We start from the raw sequence: 11,592 nt of genomic DNA on the forward strand, positions 1-11,592 counted from the left end.
TAATTAGAAAGAAGAAAAAAACGGCAGGTTACAACACTTTTTTTGTTGTTTTTCTTCTTTGTAATTATTTGTTTGGTCCAAAATATTGTTTGTGTTGTCATGAGTTGTCACGACTCGAGTTGGCTTTGTCCGCGGCGTAACCGTCTTTAAATAAATACTTTAAGAAATGTCTATGAGGAAAATGCATTAGGTTTCATTTCCTGGTCCAGGGTAGGAGGCGGGACTGCGACGCTCTATAGTGGCCAGCAGAGTGTGGGACCAGAGTCACGTGTCTTTACACATCAACTACCTGGAGCTGCTGGCGGTGTTGCTGGCGCTTCACCACTCCAAATGCTACGTCAAAGGTTGCCACGTTCTTGTAAGCTCAGACAACACAACGACGGTATGTTATATCAACAAGCAGGGCGGACTAAGGTCCGTGCATGCTCTGGCAAAGCAACTGGTGCTGTGGTGCGACGAGCACCTCCTCTTGATCAAGGCACGCCACGTCCCAGGGCTCCTGAATGCAGGTAGCGGACCTGCTGTCCAGGGGACCACTCCAGTACACGGACTGGTCTCTTCACCCACAACTATGGGACAGGTTCAGGACAGGTTCGGGACCCCAGTGGCAGACCTCTTTGCCACAGAGGAGAACAGTAAGTGTCACCTGTTCTTCTCCATCAGAGGAACGGCAACGCTAGGCATGGACGCCCTGGGCCACGAATGGACCCTCAACCTGATCAAGCCAACCCTGGACAGGGTCAGGACTTAACGGTTGTCTCCTAACGGTTGGGCCTACTCCTCGTAGGCCCAGCCTGGGGCTCCTGGAGGTCAGAAATAGCTCCTCTCCTATACAACCGGCCGTGGCAGCTCCCATTCAGACGGGACCTGCTCACACAGGTGGGGCTCGACATATTTCTTCCAGACCCAGAGGCCCTGAACCTCTGGCCCGTGAGAGGATGAACCTCCATGACGAGGGCCTACCCGCAAATGTGGTTGCCACAATTCAGGGTGCTAGAGCCCCATCCACCAGGAAGGTGTATGACATAGCATGGAAGGTCTTTGAGTGCTGGTGCGCTGGTCGGCCTGGCCAGGTCGTGCCTTTCCAGGCCTCAAAGAGGGAGGTCTTGACCTTGAGACCTTGACCTTCCCACTTCTACACCCTTGCTTTTAATTGATTTATTTGCCATATTGGTATTGACAATAAGGCTCTGAGTGAGGACACCCTCATAAGGCGGTTTATGAAGGGTGCGCGGAAACCCCACCCGGTGACCCGGTCTCTGGTCCCACCGTGGGACTTCTCCATGGTTCTAAGGGCCTTCTCTGAGACCCCATTTGAACTAGAGACAGTGGGTCTGAAGGCCTTGTCCCTGAAGGTCATCCTATTGGTGGCCCTCAAGACGGCTAAACATGTCAGTGATTTACAGGCTCTCTTTGTGAGCCCAGACTACACAGTGTTTAATGAGGACAAGACATGGGTCACGGTTAAGCCTAACCCAGCTTTTGTTCCGAAGAACTCCAATGCCACCGTTGTGCCGGTGGACCTGAGGTCAGGCCCATACGGGTGTACATGGCCAGAACGGGTTCCTTCAGAAAATGAAGCCAGCCAGCTATTTGTGGCAATGGGCACAAAAGCCAAAGGGAAGCCAGTGACAAAGGTCAGGCTGTCCCAGTGGATTGTGGAAGCCATTCAATTGGCTTACTCCAGCAGATGTATTTTGCCACGTGTTGGGTTGAGGCCTCACTCCACCCGTAGTGTGGCGGCATCTTGGGCCCTATACAAGTGTATTTCGGTGCAGTATGTCTGTTTGGCGGCGAACTGGTCGTCACGATCACCTTTGCGAGGTCCTATAACCTGGACGTTACAGAGCCCTCGGTGGCTCATGCAGTCCTGCAAGTTGCTGAGGAGCGTGGGAATCGCCCTCAGGCCCCCTGGTCCTTGCCCAGAGGGCCGGGTTACTTAAGGGGGTTGGGCCAGAATGGTCGAAACAGAGCTTATAAGGCAACTTAGGTTGTCAGCTCCTTGCATATGAGTGGGGCCCCTGGGTCAGGGCCTCAACCTCTGACCCTCTCTCCACTAGGCCGGGGGCCTGAGTTGGCAGGTTGATAGTCCTGTGGGCGTGTTCACTGTTCAAGGACGGGAACAGCCCTAGGAGTTGGTCTCTCATGATAACGAAGCTGCCATATCGGCATGCCATATTGGTATTGACAATAAGGCTCTTGAGTGAGGACACCCTCATAAGGTGGTTTATGAAGGGTGTACTCCTAATGCGTATTCATGAGAAAACTGTTCCTTAAAATAACTGGTTATTTAAGTAACACTTGCGAGTGAATATGCCAGTTGCCCTTATCGCTTGTGATAGCAGAAGAAAAAGATAACTGAATGGCACGTGTAGGCGTGGCCCCGCTATATACCCAGGTGCTGGGTGTGTGCCACGTCATCACTCACACAGCAAGACCTTGAAATATGGTCTTGTGAGTGTATAAAGATGTTTTCTGTCTGGATTAGCATCAGAGATGCTCCTCCTAATGCGTATTCACTTGTAAATGTTACTTAAAGGGACACTTCACCCTGCAAAACAATATGTTAATGACGTACGTTTAGAAGATTTAGAACACTTTCCTGGGGGTCTTTATGTGTGTAATATGTGGTTTTAGAAATGTTATATTTAAGCCCAATGTCTCTGATGTCCTCGGCACTGGGCTCACTTCCTTCCTGGACTACAATTCCCATAATGCTTTGGTGGACTGCTCCTCCTTGTGGATAGGGGAGGGCTGTCTCACTGAGACAACATGGAGTACAGGAAGTAAGTGAGCCCAGTGTCCATGACATCAGAGACACTGGGCTCACTGCCGAGTTTAAATATGCCGTGCGGAACATGCTCTCTGTGATGTTTGTGTAGTGATGCACCAACTGTCTGATTGTCGCCAGTCTATGACATCAGTACTATGACATCAATACTATGATGTCAGTGGTGTGATGTCAGGCATGTCCATATATGGGTAAATATTTGTCCAACTGTGTTTTATTTTGTGGCATTCACTGGTGCTTTCATTTTGTAATGTGTTTGGGTAAAGCTGAGAAGCATATACAATTTAATGATGATTAATGATGTCATTATTGAGTCAATTATTACTTGATTGGTAGATGTGGGGATTGAGTCAGTCAGTCAGAACAGCATTATGGCGCGTCGCAGTGAAGGAGAGAGACAGTGATATGTGATGACGATGTTATGCTATTATTATTAATGATAATGTTATTGCAGGATGGTTGCCATGGTAACCGGTCCTGTTAGGACGCTCGTGACCGTTCTGTTCAGATGTAAAGTGCGCGGGACGCTGCTGCACATGCACAGAGCCTACAGCCAGTTGCAGGTGTCTTCTGTTGTGTCTGATCGCCTGCGGCTCTTCGAGTCTCTCAGGGAGAAACGGGCCGACGAGACGAGAGGCGGAGCTACAGAGAGGCCCCTCAGCATCCGATTGGCCGATGGCAGGACGGTAGAGGGCCGAGCTGGCGTGACCACGCCCCTCCTCGTGGCGCAGAGCACGCGGGTGAAAGGAGCACTGGTGAGCAGAGTGAACGGCGAACTGTGTGATCTCCTGCGCCCCCTAGAGGGAGACTGCGAACTGCAGCTTCTGGACTTCAACACAATTGAGGGCAAACAGGCGTTGTGGAGGACGGCGGGGTGCGTGCTGGGAGGCGTGCTGGAGGCGTCGCTGGGCGCCGAGCTGTGCAGGGAGGGAGTGACGGAGTCCGGCCTCTACTGTGACCATATGCTGGACAACAGCACTGTCTCTCTGGCGGAGCTGGAGGACAGATGTAAGGAGGCTGCATCCCTCAGACCTGTCCTCTCCACTGTGGAGCTCCAGACGCACGACGTCAAGCAGCTGTTCCCGAGCAACAAGCTGAGACGTCAGCTCATTGGAGAGCAGGGGACTGGGCCCAGTGTGACAGTGTACAGATGTGGAGACAGTGTAGGAGTGTGTAATGGACCTCTTCTTCCTCACACCGGCCTCGTCAAGGTCTTCAAAATGTTACAGGTGTCTCCCGTGACATTAGCCAATCAGCCGCAGACGTTGGGCGTGATGCGCCTGCTGGGCGTGGCGTTTCCGGGCGAGCGGGAGAGGAAGGAGTGGGAGGAGCAGAAGGAGGAGGCGAGGAGGAGGGACCACAGGCGCATCGGCACGGAGCAGGATCTGTTCTTCTTCAACGACGTCAGTCCTGGAAGCTGCTTCTTTCTGCCCAAAGGAGCTCATATTTACAACACACTGACTGACCTGATGAAGAGTGAATATAAGAGGCGGGGCTTCCAGGAGGTCGTGACCCCGACCCTGTACAGGAAGGCATTGTGGGAGCATTCAGGTCACTGGGAGCATTACTGCGACGACATGTTCACCGTGGCAAGCCAGGACAGTCACACATACGCCCTGAAGCCAATGAACTGTCCTGCACACTGTGTGATGATTGAGCAGGACGTGAGGTCGTGGAGGGAGCTTCCTCTCCGCTGGGCGGACTTCGGAGTTCTCCACAGGAACGAGCTGTCTGGAGCGCTGACCGGCCTCACTCGGGTCCGCAGGTTCTGTCAGGACGATGCACACATCTTTTGCACGCCAGAGCAGCTAGAAGAGGAGATATCTGGCTGTCTGGACTTTGTGAGGAGTGTGTACCAGACGTTTGGGTTCTCCTTCCACTGTCTGCTGTCCACGCGACCTACACCCTGTCTGGGGGAGGAGGAGCTCTGGAACACTGCCGAACGGCAGTTGGAGAGGAGTCTCCAGGCGTTTGGGGAACACTGGGAGTTGAATCCGGGAGACGGAGCCTTCTATGGGCCAAAGATTGACATCCAGATCAGCGACGCCATTGGTCGACAGCATCAGTGTGCCACCATCCAATTTAGACGAGTGCATATATGAAAAAAAGGCACCTTACCCTAAAAAAATTGCAACAGAAGGTTTCTCAACTGTTTTTTGTAGTAGTAGGTGTCCTTAATAACATACTAAAAGTTTACCAAAGTTTGACCATGCGAAAGGTGTTATTTTCAAGGTGGCGTCCAAGATGGCGTCCGGAATCATTAAAATAGCCTAACTCCTTCATTATTCACCCTAGACAAGTAATTTGTGTGTCTAACCCTATGTTTTTGGGGTCTAGGAATCCATTGAACTTGTCCAAATTGCAGAGATACATTTAGATAATTAGTGTTCTGTACCATACTGTACTGTACTATACCGTACTGTACTGTTCCATACTGTACTGTACTGTATTGTTCCATACTGTACTGTACTGTACTGTATTGTTCCATACTGTACTGTACTGTATTGTTCCATACTGTACTGTATTGTTCCATACTGTACTGTACTGTATTGTTCCATACTGTACTGTATTGTTCCATACTGCACTGTACTGTACTGTTCCATACTGTACTGTACTGTATTGTTCCATACTGTACTGTATTGTTCCATACTGCACTGTACTGCACTGTTCCATACTGTACTGTACTGTATTGTTCCATACTGTACTGTACTGTATTGTTCCATACTGTACTGTTGCAGACTGTACTGTTGCAGACTGTACTGTACTGTTGCAGACTGTACTGTTCCATACTGTACTGTACTGTACTGTTCCATACTGTACTTTACTGTACTGTACTGTACTGTACTGTACTGTACTGTACTGTACTGTACTGTACTGTACTGTACTGTACTGTACTGTAGTGTAGTGTACCGTAATGTAATGTACTGTACTGCTGCAGACTGTACTGTTGCAGACTGTACTGTACCGTAATGTCCTGTCACAGACTGTACTGTACTGTACTGTACTGTACTGCAACACACTGTATTGGACCATACGGTACTGTACTGTGCAATACTGTACCATACTTTTCCGTACTGTACCATACTTTTCGGTACTGTACCATACTGTGCTGTACTGTAGCAGACTGTACTGTACTGTACCATACTATACCGTTCTGTACTGTACCGTACAATACTATACCATACTGTACTGTGCCGTACTGTGCAATACTATACTGCTGCGGTGTGTGTGTGTGTGTGCACGCACAGTGGAATGGGGTGTGGCCTAAAATGTGATGTGATTTGCATCACTGTGAAATGTTGCGCAATAACATGGTTTTTCATGCAAATGCAAACTGTACAGTAATTATGACAGTTGCATGGATGCAAAGTAGTGCGTTATGTCTGGACACGCATGCCGGTGGTGTTATGCATGGTGAGATGTGGGCAAACGGTGTGGTTTGGTAGGAGAAGGCGGACAAAGGCAGGAAGGCAATCAGTAGGAGTGTGCAAAGAGAATGATTATGGAGGTTGGTGCAGAGCTGTCAGAACCTAAGTCTCTCAATAACCACATTATCAAAACACTCCTTTGAAACAGGTTGATGACTATTATTTGGGTTCATATCTTCTTCCCAAAAGGACTTTCAAACTAAAATGGTAAATGGTGCATTTATATAGCGCCTTTATCCAAGGCGCTTTACATAGATTGTGCATTACATTCACCCATTCACATGTACATTCATACACCGATGGCGGCGGAAACCATGCAAGGCACCAACCAGCACATCAGGAGCAATTAGGGGTTCAGAGTCTTACTCAAGGACACTTCGACACAAACTCTGGGGGAGCCCGGGTTCGAGCTGGTAACCTTGTGGTTACCAGTGAAATACATTTTGCACTTAAACCCCAAACTAGTACAGTTTCGGGAATAAGAAGATGCCTGTGACAAGTACATCTGAACCCTATCCGTGCCACACTCCACCACCATCCCTGTGCCTATACACCAACTACATACATTATGATAGCTCTGTACTGACTTGAACACCCTCTCTGGGCCCATAAGGGGGCTTTTCTCTCCACTGTATCCCCACTGAGGAGTCCCATCTTCCCCATAGACCAGACAAGTGGCCATTTGTTCCTACTAAGTGTGTTTGCTGCAAAGACTGAGCTTGTAGATCGCCTATTTTCACAATGTTTGTCCCGACCCCCAGTTTGGGAACCACTGCCCTAGGGGACTTGGATTATTATTATTTTGCCAGACACCTACAAACAATAGTGAAGACATTTCTTGTTAAGAAATTTCTTCCAAGATGTTATAATATTCCCAGTCTATCACTTGGCAGTCATGCTTTTACAAATGTCACAGTACCAACCATTAATAATGAATGCACTCCTTATTGGTATGGAATCAAATCAAAATAAATCTCCTGAAAGCTTCAACAGAATGTGTATAGGTGATGAATTCACCAATCCTGGGCATTACGGCATATAGAAAAGGGAGAAATGTCCTATTACACTGTTATAACCTTATAACCAATTGCTTTATTATATAATTGTACTTGTAATTGCTTGACTATAATTTAAATATGCTAATTAGATTCCTAGATCACCAAAACATGGGGTTAGGCACCAAAATGACTTGTCTACCGTGAATAATGAAGGAGTAATGGCCTTTTATGGAACTGGGGGCGGCCATCTTGAAAATCTGACCTTTCGCATGGTCAAACTTTGGTAAACTTTTAGTATGTTATTAAGGACACCTAATACTACAAAAAACAGTTGAGAAACCTTCTGTTGCAATTTTTTTAGGGTCAAACCATAATTGCACCTGACTAATTGGACTTCCAGCTGCCAATCAGATTTGATCTGCAGTATGTTGGACCAGATGGACAGAACCACAGACCGGTGATGATCCACAGAGCTGTACTGGGATCAGTGGAGAGGATGATCGCCATACTGGCCGAACACTTTGGAGGGAAATGGCCGCTGTGGTTATCTCCAGCGCAGGTGATGGTTCTTCCTGTAGGGGGTGACAGTGAGCCTTATGCCCAGCAGGTGGTCCGGGACTTCCGTGAAGCAGGCTTCATGGCCAGTGTGAATGAAGATCACGCCACCTTAAACCGGAAGATCCGCTCAGCCCAGTTGGCCCAGTACAACTACATACTGGTGGTCGGGGAGAAGGAGCGTGCGAGTGACACGCTGAGCGTTAGGAGCCGAGGAGGTCAGCAGCTGGGCAGGAGGAGCAGGGAGGAGGTGCTGGGAGCGCTCACACACCTCCGAGACTCCAGGAGCAACCGGGAGGACTTCTGACCGCGCGACCCCTGAACCCTTACCTCTTGTTCCTGTGTGGAACCTGACACTTCCACTCGACACGGTTCTGTGCCTCATTTTGAGCTATTGCATGTCACTGTAGTCATATCACACAGTGTATGAGGGAAAAAAATGTATCAAACAAAAATCGCTTGTATCTCAAAAATACAAGCGAAAAAAGGGCCTTTTTCACTCAAACAATAACTAAAAATCACACCTGTGTGAACTGAGTGGTGCAACTACACATTTATAAAGATTGATTATATAGAGATTGATTCACTCTGACATGATATCTGTGATGTCAGTGACGTCACATACTAACTATAGCAACCATGCTCGTTTTTTTGGTACGAACAAACACGGGTACACGGGTACACGGGTACAAAGCCAGTTGTTGGAGTGGTTTGCACCACTCAAAAATACATCGCATGGATGCTACTGGGACGTATCCTCAGTGATGTTACCTGAGGTCAACAGGGTTTCGGATCTACCAACATCATACCCCTCACTCAGGCGACCCAGCCAGGGTTGATCAAATCCCGGCAAAGTACTGTATGTACTGTATGTATGTAAGTATATGTACGTGCAGTGTGTCTGTATCAATACATTGCATATCGGGTTACGATTATAAACCAAGAACCTATAGACAAATCCACAGAGGGATGCCCTGGGCGTGGCCATTTTTAGGTGTATACCATTAACTGACTAGCTGCACCCATGGCCTACTGCTCCTCGGATTAATGCTCTGTAGGCCATTATTATTATTACTACATGCAGTTACGTAAGGCATAATATCTGGCTAGGTGGTCATTGTCGGGAGATAATTCACCGACAGGGAGTTTAACCACCTCCCTGAAGGTGAATTATATCCCGACAATGACCACCTAGCCAGATATTATCCCGCTTATTACATGGCTACCTAACATAAATTAATACATTGACCCAAAACACAACAAAAAAAGTATTCCATAAGTTTGCGCTGGCTGCGTCTGGTCAGCTGCAGTGCTGGAGCACTGTCGGAAAAACAAGGAAGTGATTTGATCAAACAGAATACATTTTCGGGTACTGCTTCGTCTATTTCTCGCTCAAATTTTTTCGAAAACATTTTTGAGAGCAATGTTTAGCTGTAAATTACATTGTGTGTCACTAGTGTGTGTGTGTTTACATGGCTGTCATGTTGGAAACAGCAGTAAATCAAGCGGGGCGCAGCCGCGCAGCTGGTGCTCAGAGGGTTTGATTAGGCAGAGGTCTGTTATACATTCAACCAAGCCATGTAATAAATTCAGTTGAGTACCATCATCATGGGACATAGGCCCGACTTTACAGTAAGCTTCTACCATCATGATGGGTCATTATATTATAATATTTTTGTAGCATTGTACAAAAGAATGCATTGAGAAAGAAATGCTGCTATTTGTCCCAAAGTGATAGCTGATTTTTGTTTCAAAAAACTTTTATACCCTGTATAAAATATAAAATGTATTATATACATTTTAAACGGTATAAAAGTTGTGTTAAACGACACAATGTGACATAGCTCTGTTTACAATGTAAACAGCTATGTAAACTTTACACAATGCCGTTCCCCCTCCAACTTACCCCATTTTCAACTGTATTTTGTTAGATTTTCACACTTGCTTTGGCATATTGCAAACATATGATTTATCATACCAATAAAGCTCATTTGAATTTAATTGGATAATAATAATACACTTTATTTGTACAGGTATGCTATAGTGTGTTTCATGACAGCAGCCCAGATTACTTTACATTAAAACATAGATAAACCACTTGATCCTGCACAGCTATTATCAGTTTTCATAGTAGACATGTCTTTAGAGCAGGGGTTCTCTTTTTGGCTGGGGACCCCCGGAAATGCTTTGGCCATGTATTGCGACAACCCGCCCCCAATACAAACAGACTGCAAAAATAACCTTAATAATAGAGAAAATATATCATAAATAAATACTGAAACCAGATAGAATCATTAAGGAAAGTGTATGCATGCACCACGTACTATGTAAACTCTTAATTTACATTTTCCAGCCATTCAGTTGTAATTTTTTTTTTTTTTTAAATAATGTGTCGACCCCAAGGGGTCACGACCCACAGGTTGAGAACCCCTGCTTTAGAGAACCACTGTGACAACATTCCCTTCCTCAACGCTCCACTGGGAAGCGAAGAACAGTCATCAATGGCAGCAAACATATGAAATGGATCATTATTCACTGCCCGCTTCACGCTTCACGCTCAGAAGGGAATATCAAAACTCTTCATCGTGGTTAGCGAGACCAAACACTTTAGAAACTCATCTCTCAAGTTGAAAACTATAGAAATTATCCCTGAAAGTATAGTCTTAACATGAAAGTGGGTGGAAACGACTAGTGATTCATGTGAATGTCACTTACAGTAATGGTTGGCCACTATACTGTCAGTGAGAAATCCTGAAAAAGATTTTCAACGTGATTTGTCCACACAAGATGTGAACAAACAGGCCACATCTCAGTTCTGTGCATAACATGTGTAATGTGATGACTCTTGAACTGTGGCTGGTAGCCTATTCCATCATGCTCTCTGTAAGAGCAGCTGTGTAGTATTGTCAATGTATGGTGTGATCTGTCTATGTATTGTGTATTTATTGTGCTGTGATTTCTTTGTATCCTGAATTCCATCTGTCTGTCTGTCTGTCTGTCTGTCTGTCTGTCTGTCTGTCTGTCTGTCTGTCTGTCTGTCTGTCTGTCTGTCTGTCTGTCTGTCTGTCTGTCTGTCTGTCTGTCTGTCTGTCTGTCTGTCACTAGCAATCAGTTCATTCATTGTGCAGGTCAATGTGGTCCAGGTCTTATTTCTCAGTATCCTCCACACTGTTCTTGACAAACTTGATGCATCTGCCCAATACGGTACTGTAGCCAATTCATATAGGCCTACACATTGTATTGTCTTTGCTTGAACGTTGAATTACTTTGAAACTCCTGTGAATCCAGGAGGTATCTGCTGCTGAAATGATGAAATAGTTATAACATTATAACTATTAGGCTTACACCAATTATGTCACAACTTGTCAATCACGTTGAAAGTATTACAATGAAAGCTTTAGAAAGCAATAGCCTGCAATGATTATGATTGGAGTCCTTCATGTCCAACTGACAGGGGAAACTTCTACTGAACAAACACAAACTAAAATCATGGTGACTCTAACCATTGCTTTTCAATAAAAGTGAATTGATTATGTTGTAGGCCTGATCAAATTGTTATATTTAACCCCCCAAATTCAAATAACGTATCTGCTATTTTTAAGCCAATAAAAATGTGATTTGGTTATTAGTGTACTTGTTATTTGTATTATAATTTCTCAAGGGTGAAATGAACTATTGTGTAAATATCATCAGTTCATTCCTAGAACGTATGTGGACGTCTTGGGCACAAATTGTGTTAAAATGTAAAAATAAAATGAACTAAATATAGTCTTATGTATGACATAAATAGATTCAATGTATTCATGGTACGTGCACCAAT

At 45.9% G+C, this 11,592-nt stretch overlaps 1 protein-coding gene across 1 annotated transcript; it reads left to right on the forward strand.

The window, feature by feature from the left end:
- Nucleotides 1–571: 571 nt before the first annotated feature.
- Nucleotides 572–8,079, forward strand: LOC306934417 (threonine--tRNA ligase 1, cytoplasmic-like; the record flags this gene model as incomplete). Its single annotated transcript, XM_079516986.1, has 4 exons — nucleotides 572–739; nucleotides 1,188–1,528; nucleotides 3,300–4,881; nucleotides 7,618–8,079. The coding sequence occupies 4 exons, from the start codon at nucleotides 572–574 to the stop codon at nucleotides 8,077–8,079; spliced, it is 2,553 nt and encodes an 850-aa protein (XP_079373112.1).
- Between the last annotated feature and the right edge of the window lie 3,513 nt (nucleotides 8,080–11,592).

This window comes from Electrona antarctica (assembly GCF_951216825.1).
Source record: "Electrona antarctica genome assembly, chromosome: 2".
Classification (NCBI taxonomy): Eukaryota; Metazoa; Chordata; class Actinopteri; order Myctophiformes; family Myctophidae; genus Electrona; species Electrona antarctica.